The following is a 16,318-nucleotide window of genomic DNA, read 5'->3' as shown; positions in this document are numbered from 1 at the left end:
TTGGCCGGAATAAGTAAAATTCTAAGCGAGGTGCTTTTATGCTTCTCAAAATTAAAACCAGAAAATGTGAAATAAAACTGAATTGATTAAAATAAAAAGAAACATTCTTATAATATCCTTTTACTTGCAAATGTCAAAGCCGTATACATAAGGTAGTATAAAATAAAGCAACCAACCTATAAATGTTTGCTATAACCTTCGTGTTTTGAGGTCAAAGTTCAGTCTAGAAACGTCAGCACGTCAAAAATACCCAAGCACACCAGTCAAACTAACTTAACGAACTATGCAAACTGAAAACTCAATCAAAAACTCTTCACATGTTCGCAGAACTTTTTGCAATGATGAAATTATGGCATAGTATGCCACAAACTTTTACCCATGATGGAGCCAGAAACTCCTTAAAATCCTCTGGCAACACAATGCGCAAAATTAAATTAATAGCCCACAAATGAGAGACAAAAAGCCAGCAAAAGCAAATGAATACTTTCCACTACTGAACATGATTTATTCACTTGTATTTGCCATTGGCCATAATTTAGGGTTTTTATTTCTGTTCGACACGCAGAGAAAACATTATCTCCTGCCAACTGAACGCTGCATTCCATTTAATTAAAATTTAAAAGCATTTAAGGTCCAACGAGCAGCAGCATCGTTGTATGATTGCAGCTCCATTCAAATGTTTCACTTGGCCAAAGGGGTAAAAGGGGGGCTTCATGCTAATCAGTGGGCATTAACTGATGTTGCCACAAGCCACCACCTGTCACCCAACGGAACCACCATAGCCGCCCCCCAAGCCACTCTTATGGTAATTTAAGCGTTTCCCCTCGTCCCAAGAGCCCCATTCATTTCTCCTCTTTTGTGGCAAACGTGGTATGGAAAAATAAAACTGGGAAACCAAAGCTTAAGCTCTCTAGAATTGGTCAAAGGGAAGGGGGAACTGCTAGAGATTCCGGGGGCAACACAGCATTTTAAGATCTCTGATACTGGAAAACTTCTCCCAACCAACAATTCCCAACAAAGTTTGCCTCAATTATTTCAATTAGTCGAATATTTTCACTTCCTTCCGACGAAGGAGCTTAATAACTTCCTGGAAAAGGAAACCCAAGAAGGCAAGCGTCAACTGCTCCGGGCATCTTGTCCTTGACCCCCATCAAAACATTTTGCCAGCAAATTTATCCTGCATAAATGCACGTCAAAAATACGATTCCCTCTGAAACTTGGAAAACAATTTGAATTTAAGTCGGTCAGGAAAAAAAAGTTTGCAGACTAACAAATAAATTATTAAACAAGAAACAAATGTATATTTTTCTAGTTTCTGTTACTTGAAAGCATTATCTTTTTGAATAAAGTATTGTATAAAATTTTTCTGATTACAAGGTATTTGGAATGTATCAATTAATATAATTCCATTTACATAACATTTGAGCAAACATTAAACGAAACTTCAATTTATTTTATACTAAAGCTAAATGGCTATTTGATCCTGGCTTAAGCTAAGCTGCTTATTATTTTTTCAGTGTATCAAGTTAAGAAATGTTTAGAAATAGAAAAGGGGTCTTTGCTGCTGTCATCACGAATGTTTCCAAGAGTTTTCTGGCAAATTTGATTCCATTGCAAATTGCACTTTGTCAACCTTTTTTAGCGCTCCGAATGGATGACAACCTTCATCTGGGAGTCAACACGTACGTATATATAACATCCTTCGGTTTCTTTTGACGTGTTATCCTTTTTTTTTGTGGAGGCTTCCCATCACTTTTCTCCTTCTGCACGATATAATTTCGAGTTGGAAAATGATTTTGTTGTTTCGTTTTCCCTTAGTTATTTTCCTGTTTTCTGATTGTGGGTGTGCGTGTTTGTGTGTTTTCCAACCTTCGCTATACCCATATCAGCAAACCCAGCTCAAGAAGTCAGCTTTGCTCCTATCCTAGTTCCCTTTTCGTCCTTGCCTTTTGTCCTGCTGTTTTTTTTTTTGCCCCTTTTGGCCCCTTGACCCTTTGAAGTCTCCTCTGAGGGAGCTTAATTTCGTTTGGAGTTGCAACTCGAGGCGCCCATGTGAATGTTTTCAATGCAAATGGATATTTTTGCTACCCTGCTTGTGGAAATGGCAAGGTTGAATGGGTATCCGGATTCCAAATAGTTATGTTATGTTAGACGTTTAAAAAAGCCAAACTTATAAACTTTATTCTTATTAATGTATTACTTTACAACTTATGCTCACACTTTGTACTTTTTTTTTATTCAGTCTACTTGTTTTAAAGTTTGATGTATATACACAATTAATTCATCTCATAAAATAGGTATCTGCTAGTCTAAAATGTGATATACTAAAACCTACGTGTTTACAATGATGTATTGGTTGGTTCGGTTGGCCTTCTTTGTGCTCTTGCCAACCAAATTTGTAGTTTTGTGTATGGAAAACTTTTCTGAAAGCACTCGGAATCAATTGTGAACTTTTCTGTTAGCTATTTTCCTATTTTTTTTGTGTGGGCGTAGTTTTGTATCGCTGTTATTCAATTTCATAATACTTTTCCAATTGAATTTTAGTTAACAAACTTTCGTAGAAATGAAATGGGAAACAAATTTGTCGTTTTTTTATTATTGTATTCATAGAAATACTAACAATTGCGACACCTTTAAATGGCAGAAAAAAAGTAATTTCCTTTTAATTAAAACTTTGAAGCATAAAGTTAATTGAAAGTCATTGCAGTCACCTAAGGAAGCCAAAAAGAGGCCAAGAAAGAAACGCCAAACAGAAGGCAGAAGTGTGAACGTAAATTCAGTTTAAAAATGGTAAGCGTTGGAAGGCCGAAAACAACAAGAACAATAGTTTGCATAAATGGCACGGAAATTGCAGCTGCAGTTGAAGGCAAAAATAAAAAAAACCCTTTGCCCCAGCACCTCAACAAACTTAAAACGGTTAAAAAACTGTTTTCTTAGCGGCAAACGCAAAAAGTTCCCCAAAAAAATAACCAAGAAAAAACGAGAAGGGAAATCGAGCTGGACAAGACGAAACTTTTATACCCTCTATTAATTATAAAACTTTTTTTTTTATATATTGATTGTTTATATTCTTAAGACCATCATGTTCTGCTCAACACCATAAAAACATTTTTGTTAAACGTTGTTAATAAATTTATATGTAGAAATTTAAGCTATTATTATTTCTGGTTTAGAATTTCTTTATTGTTCAGCCCCTTTCTCTAATTACAAAAATGATCTGCATTATAAAAAGGGGCCATTTAAACTAACTTTAAGCCAAACTTATAACACTTTCAGAAAGAGTATGAAAACACAAATTTCAACTATGACTTTGGACTTTAGGAGAGGCAGCTGAGGTTCCCTGTGCTTCCTTTTTGCCGATGTCAGAAAGTGGGCAATGCGATCTCCGCTGTGGGCAGGGAGTTTAGTAAGGTCCCAGAACTTCACAAAGAGTTCATGCTTTTTTAATTAAAGAAACTAACGTTGCACCAAAGCGACCGAAGAAGAAAATATGGGGAAGGGGTGAACAACCAGTTATGGCAATTTTCCGGGGCAGATGAGCATGAGTAATGCGCCGGTTAAGCCGCCAGTAGAGCGTGTGGGTTTGGCATGTGCCCACCATATAATCGTATGAAACTCGAAAAAAAATCAAATAACTTGAGACCATCCGGGCCAACTTAGGCCCAGATATAGTGGGTCATTAGCATAGCCAGCGAAGCAGCAACCAGAAACAGGCCTTAAAATTATGGGAACTATTAGGTGGGGGCGACATATGGAGGGCAATTACCGGAGGAAGTTCGCAAGATCCAGCAAAAGATGTAACACCATAATCAAGATTGTTCCACTTTTAATTTCGTTGCTTGTAATTGCATTTAAACCACGAAAATAAGCATAGCAGTAAATCAGAGGTTCACTTAGAATGGATAATTGCAACAAGGTTTTACATAGTTTACTTAAATTTAATAACATACACTTAGCCATCAGAGAAGTTTTTCTTCAAATAGTTTTGTGTTGGTTAATTGCGGTTCCCCATATGCAATTATTTCGATAGTGTGCTACTAGCAACTAGCAATTAAAGTTTATATAAATTACTTTAACCGATGTAAAGCTTTATTTAATAGAGAAATTCACCATATTAACAATGTGATTAGCAAATTTCGCCTATTTAAAACATTGCTACAGCACATTTGAATTGAAATAAGAGGTCTATAGACTTTAAAATGACTGAAGTACCTTTGGTCCCTTTAAATTTCTTTAAATGTGTATCTACGCATGACAAATACAAATATTACCATTCTGTTGGAAACCTCATTAAAACAAATTCGCTGCTTTCTCCTTACGATTTATGCTTTTCTACTTTATGTTTTACAACCCATAAAACAAAGTTCGCTCCCCACATATCACACCTCCCTCCTGCGACTCACCCACTCGACGACCACAATTGAGTAAATGGAACCAAAACAACAACAAAAATTAGAAAAAAGAACTCCCGCTGCAGTAAGTCCCCATGTCAATGGCAACCCAACGAAGCGAGCCAGGGAATTTTGGAGGGGATTGAGGGGGCCTAGCCCATGTACGTATATGCCCGCTAGACAAGTAGAACTTTTGAAGCTAGCCCGGCGAATTCACAGTTACTCACTTATGCAGCGACGCCAGTCGTGACATATGGCCAAACGAAAAAAAAAAAAAACACGAAAACATTAGAGTCTGTGCCCATAAACTTGGCCAAAAGCACGGGCCAGTCGGACCATAAAGGGATTGTTTGGAGGGGAAAACAGCGGGAGTAGCGCCAATGTTGATTAAATGTCAACGGGAAAAAAGGAATTTGGGAGCGGAGCAACTGCAGCCATACGGTATATGGACGTATACGTATACCACATCCATATCGGGTTTTCCCTATTTCCCACAGGAACTGGAACTCAACCATTGTCAATAGAAAGTTGCTCTTCGATTGCTTTTGGATTATTTCCTCTAGCGGTTTCGGTTATTAAGCAATCAAAACTCATTTGCTAATTTCTGCAATTGATTGCGATAAAAGTGGCCCACGAAGAGAGGATAAACAGAAAGCTCTTCCGTTCCAGCCACTTAAACACTCATCGAATAGACCATGGCACCATGTATCCACATATTTCCCCATCAGGTGAGTCCAATTGATTTGCCACCAATTAATGGCATTTCTATGCACACCGTACAGATTGTGCTAATCAAATTGATTGCAACCGCAAATAATATTATTTTCCGGGTGACACATACCACGAATGTGTGTGTTGCTAATGTTTTTGACATAAAAGCATAATTATACAAATATGGTATTAGCATTTCAGAAAACTTTAATTGACAAATATCTATATGAGTTTTGTGGTGTAATCTATAGAAAATATTGAATAAAGATTCCTAACATACTATGGATTTAATATAAGAAGTGCCTTAAGTATAATGAATTTAATCCTAAACTTGCAATACAAATTGGTAAGACAAATGTTCATTAGGTACACGATCCCATTTTTAAATTTTATTGGTGCACACTTAATAACATTACAAATATAGGTACTCTCCTCGGCTTTCTTTAAGCCACCTTTCTAGCAATTTAAGATTACTTTTTGTACCCCTAAACCCATATTAGTTTATTGATATGGCTTGGGCTAAGACCTTAACGCCGAAAGCTATAAAATGCTTTAGATGCTGACAAAGCACAAGTCGCCTCATAAAATGTGAGTCTTTTTTCCAGAAACGTGAGACTTTTACATTGTGCGGATGGTTTTGCTGTTTGCGTTGGACTGGTCTTTGCTTTTTGTTTTTGCCTTGTTTGGTAAAATGTATGTACGCAGAGAAAAATGAAATGAAAATTAATTCTTGTTTTTGTTTTCCATTTTTTCACGCGGTGCCAAGACAAAAGAAAATTGGGAGGGTATGGGTATCTTGGGGAGCATTGCGAACAATAACAACGTTTATGGCTTTGATTATGAAATTTTCCGTTTCAATTTCATGGAGCTAAACGGTGGGAAAACACTCACTCGCATACGCTGTAATGTATACGCTTCCATATACGTAAGTAAATATGGCTTAGATGCCCGTATTGTGGGAACTTTGAGTGAGTTGCAACCTCAAGCGGTTTGACACCATTCGCTCCCCAAGATCCAGATACGGACCCGCTGTGAAGTGGGTCCAAAGACAGACCTATTGTCCCCATTTGTTTACCTAACGAAATAAAAGTTCTCACTCACTGTTGACTTAAGGTGTAAACTAATTGGGAGCTTCAAGGTAATGAGGCCAAGCAAAGCGGATTTCCTTCAAATTACTAAGAATTTCTTGGGGATTTTGAAGCCTTTCAGACTATTAAAGTTTTTTTGATCAGATTTTCTTTAGGATGGTCTACCCGAGTATACCCGTTCAATTGGTCTTTTTTAATGTGTCTAGGGTTCATAAATATTTTCAATTCGTTGCCCTTACTGTAATTAAATTAGCGCTTTTAATATATTTAATTACCTCGCATAAACTAAACATGATTTATGTTAATAAGTATTTATGGCATGTCCGTTTTTTTTTTTGATCCCATTTAAATGGTGTTTAAATTTATGGCTTCTATCCATTTGCAAATGCATTAAGCGTGAATAAATGCATTTTCCATGCCATTCCATATATGTGTATGTAATTCGAATTACACAATTATTAATTTGAATTGGTTCACTCTCATAAGTACATAATTTATAATAGTGAATTTGTGAGCTTTTAAAACATAATTGTCTGTCCATAAATAGTGTTAAATGGCTCCTAGCAATATGCAATTTAAAATGCGTTAATGATTTATTCATCATTAAATTAAACAGGCTTATAGAATTCATTGTAATAGTTACTTATTCAAAACGTGGACAAAAAACATGTATTTAACTCACGCATCAAATGTTGCTTTTTATTAACGGGTTTCCAAAAGAATTCCATGGCGACTCGTTAGCAATCGGGTCACCAATGGCCACTGGATAAACAAAAACAGAATTCAATGTCCAACGCTGATTGACCAAAGATGACCATTTAAGCCCACAGCGGGTTCTGCACTATTTAGCAAAAAAAAATAAAATCCAAACAGAGTGTTTAGAACTTTGGCAGCTGCTGCGTCCGCTAACCAAGTGTAACTGTGGCCAAAGCCAAATGACACAAGGCCAACAGCGAGCCGTGGCTAACTGGGCTCCAATAATAATGGAACCCCCATCCGGAACATCCATCAGCAACGTGTCCCATACGTTTTGGTCGCTTTTTTCACGCATCATTAGCAGCCGCCTGGTAATATGGTGTTCCAGGCAGATCCTCCAATGACGACGTGGATCGAATGATTACTTTGTGCGAGTGCGAGTGCGGGTCGGTTTATGCGGTAAAGCGATACGATTGCATGATGACATGACATCGCAATAACCCAAAACCTGCCACCGGAAAATTGACAGCACGCCATCCGCAAAAACGGACGGGGGAATTTGAGTATGAACTAATGAAAATAAATAATAACCGCATGGAGTTCGACTCGGAGTCGTATTCGGATTCGGACTCAAAGTGTCTTTGTTGGGGGTCGTTCGAACCAGCTAATTTTAGTGGCACGAAACCGAGAAAATATACTCATCGAGGTAATCGATACACCAGCTGACTTAAGTGACAGGCGGACAGCGAAAGGGGAATGATCACAGGCGTGTGGCAGGCGAACGCGGAGAAACATGAGACTTAAGGGAAATTTCAGATGCATCTTTTAGTTCCTGGCCTATGGAGTACAAAGATATAACACGCATACGAAGAGGATATAATGATACTCAAAAGAACAGCTGATTATGATAAGTGGATACCTATATGGGCAATATTAACAATCATTATCAAACAAAAGATGAAACAAACTGGAAAAACCATAGAGAGTTTATTGAGACGTGTAGTTTATAACTGAAAATCAATCAATTCATGAAAGGAGTTATGCATTCAAAAGAAAACTTTATCCGACAGTTACATTTACATTTTACAGAAAATAAAATCAAAAAGTTTTAACTTAATGTAAAACGTTGTTAGATATGCCAAGTTTCTGGTGTATAAAGCATATAACTATGCCAAGACAAGATCTAGATTGAATATGATAAGATATTAAATAAAAAAATGTCCTGAGCAAAACAGTTTACAACTGTGTCCTTCCATTTCTCATTGTTAGACCTTAAAATAAACTGCAATTTACATGTCTATTACATAAACTTACATTACCAACTTACACACAAAACGAGATGGCAAAAAAGTCCTTTCGTCCTGGCGCGGGACAAGGACAAAACACATAAATCAGCGCCCGCACACAGACACACACTCACACACCGCCACACGGACAATCGCAAAAACGTTGGGTTAAAAGTTTTTCCTTGTTTCACACAGTGTTAAAGAAAGAGGAAATGAAAAGTTTCCACCTTTTTTTTCGCTTAATTTAAATGAATGCACAGCGAATTGAATCCTTTATTGGCTCTAAATGGAAAACTCGTAATTAGAGACAAAGCTACAAAGCCATTGTTGACCTTTCACTCTGATTTGCTGTAACAATTCCCCATCCTCTGGCCCTCTTTTAAATTATTTGTATTTTTCCACTCGCGTTGTCCTTGCCGGCGAAAAAAAAGGGATCAAATGGAGCACAGCACAGAATGGAGGAGCTCGCGACGCATCCGCTTCCAAGGACCGAAAGCAACTGAGCCGCGAAGCCAGGAGGCCGCAGGAATTCGGGTTGCGTTCGGGTCACCTCGGCTCGTCAGCAGCCGGCAATTGCAGTAGCACCAGCACCAGCCACATTTCTCCCTCCTCCAAGTGGGGGTCCCTTCACCAGTGATGCCCACCTAGACATGTCTTTTTAAAAAAATTGTATTGAAAATGATAAGCTTCTGTAGCTAAAACAAAACATAAATATTTCTAACTCAAAGGAAATCGGTTTCTTCCTCATGTTTCGCTCACATACCAAATTTCACATCAATCGGAAAAATGAGTGTTTCCCTATTTGTATAAATAAAGATTTTTAGAACTTTCAAACTGTCGCCAAAAAAAAACGAAGAAACACTTCGGCAAACTCTAAATTTATAGAATCAAATTGAGAAATCTATACACACTTGGTGTGGTTTTTATGAAAGCAATCAGAAACCTTATCAAATGACCTTGGTGTGGTTTTTATCGAAGAGTTTATGATAAAATGTGATTTCAGTGAAATAAAATAAAAATATTTCATAAGCACGAATTCCAAAGATTTTTTGCTCTCGTTTAGTAAAGAAAAACTCTTGTAAAAGATTTCAAAACCCAATCGGGATATGAAAAAGTATTTAGAAAAGGGTTGAAGTTAAGAACGGTATGATTGAGCAAGAATATAATATCCAGTCCTGTATTTAGCTACACTTGGCATTACACAAATAGCATCCCTACTCGGTTACGTTGTTGCTGGCTCTGTTTTCATTCTGGTGGCCAGGTTTGGCTTTTGTATTTGCTTTGTCGGCGCCGTCAACATCAGAGCCACATAGTCATCCATGGCCGCCCCCTCACCTGAAAAATCCCCCGGAACGCCTTGGTATGCGAAGGTGTTCGCCAAGTCTCCCCCTTTTCTTCTCCTTTCTAGCAGCAGCTGGAATTACTTTTGTTTTACAACTGGTTGAGGCGGGAAGCATCAACTGGGATTCCAATCCCGGTGGTTCCTTGTTGGCCAAAGAAAGAAATTGCTTTAGGTTGTTGCTTTTTTGTCAAGTGTTGACAGCTGTACTTATTAATTATTTCTTGTTGCGTCTTACGATTATTTGCAGAAGAAACCTGGACTGAAAGGAAAATGTGATTACTTCAAGAAGAGGTTTTATTACTTTTATATCGCTCGTTTACATTTAAAGTGATATAAATGCAGAAGAATCTCACAACATTTAAAAGTAGTCTATTTTTACAATTAAGCTTGAAATTTTCTAACATTTTAACTGCATGATTTATAACTTATGGCATCTATTACATAGTTTTCATTTCCTTTTAGTTCAATGTAAATTCCCTACTCAGCTGGCATTTGTTGTTCCTAGACTGTGGGAAAGTTTTCTGCATTACTTGCTTTTACAAGTTGTTCCTTTCCACTATTTTGAGTATTTTTACAGCTCCTTAAAGTAATTTTCTTGGCAAGACATTATCTTTTACATCTTTTATAGCATTTCGTTTTACACATTATTTTCCATTATTTGTTGTAAAGTTCTTGAACGTCGTTGGCCAATGGTGAACCATTTCGGTTCTTTTAAAGCCACGACGTGGAAATCTTTACCTTGGCGTTAATCTACGAACTTGTTTAAGGTTATAGTTCCTATCCAGCATTAGGGACTGGATCTGAAAGAAAACTTCGTTCGCTATCATTTTCTATGTATACAAACAATGAAACTATGAATCAAATTTTTTAATTTAAACATTTACTTTCATATCTTTAACAAAAATTCTGCGAATGGCTTTTGAATCATTAAACTTAAAACGCAATTTCACATTTAAGTTTATCTGCATTTAGGAATTTATAACAACCTTTTGGGGAATTTAGATTTTGCCGCATTGGGAATTCATCAAATCTTAGTCCCAGTTTCTGTAGAAATTCTTGAAGTATAGGTTTTGTTTCAGCCTCTGGAGTGGACTAACCCTCAACGGCCTTTCTGCATTTTTTCTCAGCCAACAATTAACTTTGAAAAATGCCTGGAAACAAGTGGAAGTAGGAGCAGGATGAGGAAGAGGACGAGGACGAGGCATGGAGGGCAGGTACCCGATGGCTGATGACTGACTGATGAAGGGGGCAGGTGGGAAAAGTGAGGAGAGTGCATCTCAAGGGGCTGACTGGCTGGCAGCTTCAAGTGGCGAATAAGCTCCCCTAAACGGGACGAGACAAAAGAACCAGGGAAGAGCACTGGAGAATGCCCCTCCAAGTAATCCCAGTAACTTCTGGCCATTTCTGATGGCGAAGAGGAGGGAGAAGGTCGTTGTTTATCGATTGCCAAGTAAAAGCAGCCATAAAAGGCAGAATGGAGAACAAAAACAGAGACGGAAAGAGAGCATTCGAGAATTGGCACAGGCCCTTGAAAAAGTTGTTGGCTCTGTTGTCTTCTGTTTGTTGTTAAGCCCACGCAAATGAGACGGCGACGACCGACAAACGACAGCGAAGATGTGCCACAAAGACGCAGATGATAATTATGATGATGGCCACATGGATGGGGCAAGTGCAAGTGAAGGCATTGGCAGGAAGGCGCAAATTAGAATGGGAAGCCCGGAGTCTGGATCAAAGTCTGTACGATATTATAGATAACTAGTTATACCCTACACATTCGAGTAAGTTCATTATTTTCAATACGATCAAGCAATAAATTAAAATGGTGATATTGGTATTTAGTTTCTGTATTTGTTTAAAATACTATATTCAGTGTTGTGACTTTGCATATCTTTACTTGCACAAATATATTCACTGTTGTGACTTTGCATATCTTTACTTGCACAAATATTTGAATTTTAGAAATGTGGCTAGATTAGCTATCTATCTATCTCTTTCTTACATCTTTGGCAGTAACTATTCATCAATTTTGCAATATCTTTGTTTGTTCTATTTAATATTTGTTTAGTGTGTTTCCGTGTTTGTATTCTAGTTCATATTTTTTTACAAATGCAATATGTTTGATAACACTGGGTTACAACAAAATTAATCAATAATGAAAATATACTTTTTTATAGATATAATTTATCTTAATGCTGAGGCGAATATAGCTTGTATGTTTTCCGAAAAAGTACCTCAAAGTTTAAAAAATTACAATTTTAATCGCGATACGTGTACTAATGAAATGCCAACATTATTGTAAAACATTTTTTATGCCCTCAGTACAAATTAAACAATTTAATTACAACCTGTCATGGTAACTTTTATAATGCTGACATGTTTTTGTTTTAATTCGTAAAGTTTAAACTGCAGACAGACGTCCGTCAAGTTTTAATTCGCTGTGTATATTGATAACTTTCCCAACCCCCTATAAAAGTTTAATTCTGAGCGGATCAGAGCATCTGGTTATCGTACTCCCCGGACCCTTGTATTATCGCCCCATCTCCTGGTCTTTGCTTTCCCCACCGCATTTACGGCCTGGCAAATGGGCATCTGGCATCCAAACCGATGGAGGGCAGAGATTCGGAACCAAGAGGGTCAGAAGGGAAGGACCGGGTGAAAGGCGGAACGTTGTCAAGCATCGAAAATGCGGACCGGACTGCGGGGCTGACTCATTGAACCACAAGATGAATACAACAAAGATGCCAAATCAACTCGAACGAGTTTCTGCGGCCTGTGCACAGTGCCGTTTGGTTCCTTTCCACCACTTGCCCACTTTGTTTTCGGGTCAATTGCATCCCATCCTGGCCTGTTGGCAGCACTCGAAGCCAAAGCGACATTTGAGTTCTGCACTCGGCCCAAACGTGCAACGTGCCGGTTCCAGTGGAATAACGATTCTGGCCAAGTGCGTGTAGCGTTTGTCAAATTGCCAGTTGCCGTTGAGAGCTCGTTCCTAGACTACCAATCCTCCGATTTGGCCACAATCTCGGGCACATCCCATAGCTAGACACAGGCCCAATTGCCCCAAACGACAGTTGACAAAAGCCAACCAACCAGGCTTCACTGACAGCAACAATAACATTAACAACCGCAACATTTGTAATGGAAATTCCTGCATTGAAATCTCGTTTCATTTCGTTTAGCCGCAATTTCGGTTTTGTTTTGGTTAATACTCTTCCTAACGGGTATATATGGATTTTAACAACTCATTTTTAATCACGATTATCTAATATTTTAACAAGCTGTTTGCATAGAAAACCAGTTTTAGATCTTTAAACTTGTTTGTTCTCCAATATTCTTTAATTACATCTCAATGCAATCAACCTTGATTCTATAATAGTTTAAAGTGATTGCACGTGGAATAAGCAAATATTATGAACACTTGGCGTGCAAATCGAAGAGTTCAATTGGAAATTCCACACAATTGCCTTAGGATGTAGCATTTGTTTTAGGGACCAAAAAAAACCCTTTTTGAGACCATAAATATTTCTTTAATTGCAGTGGAATTGGGATTTACATTTGTGTACCTTAAAACTTTTTATGAACGACCAGCAAGGGTATTGAATGTTTTAGAGTACCAGGACTTGGCCTTCCTTCCTGCCTTTTTTATTGGTTTAAGTTTTTGTGGTAGGTATTTTGATTTTTTTGCCAGCTGTTGACTGCAAGTGGCACTGGCTTTGTTGCTGTTGATGGTGTTTTGCCATGGTTTGTGCTGCTTTTGTTGGTGCTGTAACTGTTGCAGTTCCGTCAACGTCATCGTCGTCATCATCATCATCATCGTCCCCGGTCGTTTGGCACCCTGGAGGAGTCAATGAACCTGGCAGGTCTCGAATTTACAAAGGGCCCAGCCGACACTAAACATTTTCAGCTCCATTGGCCACTTGACCACCGACGTCGTGGGCGGGGTACAAATTTTAGGCCATTACATTTGATGATCGATCGATTGTTATGATTATAGGAGAATTTTTGACCACTGCAGCTTTTCTCTGTCAGCGAAATGGGATACTTATGCAAATGAACCGAACGATTCTGGAAATGTGTTCGGCATGTCCGATAAACATACGATACCTAATGTTTAAAAATTGCAAATTAGCAAAAAGCAAACAGAGTCGGATTGAGTCAACAGCATGGGAACTTGGGTTTCGGAATCCCGTGTTTATGTTCGTGCCAAGCCAGATCTTTATCGGCTAGTGCGAATAACTAAATTCGTCGCCGCGACACGCAAAGAAACAAAAACTCACTTAGAATGGTTTTAGTACCTGTCTACAGCAACTAAGAATTGAGAAAAATAAAATAATGTGTTTTTTCGAGAAATAACCAACGACCATTAAGGATGAAACAACAAATTGCATTCAATTAATGGGACTGATCAAAAAACATGGAAAATATAACATTATAAACCCATTGATAATTATTCAAAATATGTTAAGCTATTCTTTTAATATTCAGCTTTTTAGATAAATTGGGAAACTAATGTTCATTACAATAAAAATATCTTACGGTCATGATATGAAAAATATAACAACTAGATTGTATAATTTTACCCTAAAAATATAATTTTAATCATTCATGTTGAAAAGAGTACTTTTCTATATGTTTAGTCCAATTCGAATTCAATTTAGGCCAAGTAAAAGTTATGGAAGTTTGATTGAAACTTGATTTAAGGTATCTCGCCTCGTTCGATCTATTAATAAATCCGTAATAATTGTTTTTAAACTAACAATTGTTGTTGTTCAAGCAACAGAATCACAAATATTTAATTAATACAAGAGTTAAGTGGGTATGTAAATGTAAAATAAACAAAGACCAATGGCTTCCAATTAGCACGTTCCTGTTGTAATAATAACAGGCGTGCGAAAATCCAATAGACTGGCCAAACAGCAGACCCCAAATCCAGATAGTTAGATTAAAAGGGGGCTTGAAAGTGCAGAAAGAAAAGTGTGGAATAGAAAGCGCCCCTCGCGCGAGAATGAAAAAAAAAGTGAAACGGACACCACAACAATGAAAAAATCAATTTAAATTGAATTATACAATGCCCAGCGTCGCAGAGAACTCAAATAAAAGCGAATTGCATGGCACAACAGAGGTAAAATACTAAATAACAAGAAAGGAAAGCTAACTTCGGGCGGAGCCGAAGTTGAAATACCCTTGCAGAATATTCTGCAAATTATATTCTCCAAAATCATTCATAATGCATTCTTAATACTCATAAAAAATCCCAACTTCCTAACTTTAAAAACACCAAAGTTATGGCATTTCCAATCGTTCACTTATATGGCAGTTATAGAATATAGTCGGCCGATCCTTATGAAATTTGATATGTCGGATTGATTAGGCAAAAATAAAACCCATAGAAAATCCCAACTTCCTAACTTAACAAACACCAAAGTTATGGCATTTCCGATCAATCAGTTATATGGCAGCTATAAGATATAGTCGGACGCTCCTTATGAAATTTGGTACGTCGGATTGATTGGCCAAATATAAAACCCATAGAAAATCCCAACTTCCTAACTTTACAAACACCAAAGTTATGGCATTTCCGATCAATCAGTTATATGGCAGCTATAAGATATAGTCGGCCGATCCTTATGAAATTTGGTACGTCGGATTGATTGGCCAAATATAAAACCCTTAGAAAGTCCCAACTTCCTAACCTAACAAACAGCAGAGTTATGGCATTTCCGATCAATCAGTTATATGGCAGCTATAGGATATAGTCGGCCGATCCCGGCCGTTCCGACTTATATACTGCGTGCAAAGGAAAGAAGGGTGTGTGCAAAGTTTCAATTCGATATCTTTAAAACTGAGAGACTAGTTCGCGTAGAAACAGACAGACGGACAGACAGACGGACAGACGGACAGACGGACAGACGGACAGACGGACAGACGGACAGACGGACAGACGGACAGACGGACATGGCTATATCAACTCAGGAGGTGATCCTGATCAAGAATATATATACTTTATAGGGTCGGAGATGTCTCCTTCACTGCGTTGCACACTTTTGACCAAAATTATAATACCCTCTGCAAGGGTATAAAAACAACACAAGATGCTCAAACGGGTTTACCGCCCCTGTTATTCGAAGATATGTATGTTGTGGTATATAAAAAGATAAAACGATTCTCAATGAATGGGTCCAAGTAGGGAATCGAGTAGTGCTAAATAAAGATGAGCTGCATAAATTAAAGACCCCCCTCTTATTTTCTTTTTCCTATGCTGCAATTTTGTAACAGTTTGTCTGCTCCGATTCTTATGTTGGTTTTATTTTTGGCCATCCCCCTTGCAAATCGAGTACAAAATCGGTCTAGACGGATAATATAATTGGACCACCGGAAAAAAAACAACCAATTTTCTTTGTTTGGTAGATGACTGAGAAATCCGGTTTAGGGACGATTTGGGGGGTGGTTTCTATATTGATTGTTGCAGGTCCAAGCTTTAGATTTCTCACCTTTTATTGCACCACGATTTTGTTAATAACTTTTCCGCTTTTCCTGACTTCCCACGCACACACACATTGTCACCCAGAACAGTTACAATTCCCCGTAATCCTTCACACACACACAGGCACTTACACCCGCGCAAAAACAATTAAAACAGAAGCGTCTAAATTAACATAAAAAATTTATAAAATCAGATATATTTATTGCGATAGTTAATTGGCACGCTATTTGCCCAATACTTGATTTGAATTATCTCGAGGATTCTAGCCGTTGCGAATCAATAAAATGCGATAATGCGACCGAGCGGCAATGTTGTTTGGA

The 16,318-nt window shown here is 37.9% G+C and overlaps 1 protein-coding gene across 3 annotated transcripts in view; it reads right to left on the bottom strand.

The window, feature by feature from the left end:
* LOC108037219 (alpha-mannosidase 2) overlaps positions 1 to 16,318 on the bottom strand; it is a 22,332-nt gene extending 6,014 nt beyond the window's left edge. The window contains exon 1 of one of the 3 annotated variants that reach the window (XM_017113760.2): positions 16,006 to 16,318. Coding sequence is in view for 2 of the 3 variants with exons in the window: in XM_017113744.2 (XP_016969233.2) it covers positions 8,214 to 8,274 (61 nt within the window). In the remaining variant the exon portion in view is untranslated. Of the gene's footprint in view, positions 1 to 6,872; positions 7,105 to 8,213; positions 8,469 to 16,005 lie in introns of those variants that run through there. The other 2 variants (XM_017113744.2, XM_017113751.2) reach the window with 2 other exon arrangements.

This window comes from Drosophila rhopaloa, unplaced genomic scaffold (genome assembly GCF_018152115.1).
Source record: "Drosophila rhopaloa isolate 14029-0021.01 unplaced genomic scaffold, ASM1815211v1 contig_167, whole genome shotgun sequence".
Lineage (NCBI taxonomy): Eukaryota > Metazoa > Arthropoda > Insecta > Diptera > Drosophilidae > Drosophila > Drosophila rhopaloa.
The sequence above is the reverse complement of the archived record's forward strand: the minus strand, read 5'-3'. Positions and strand labels throughout refer to the sequence as shown.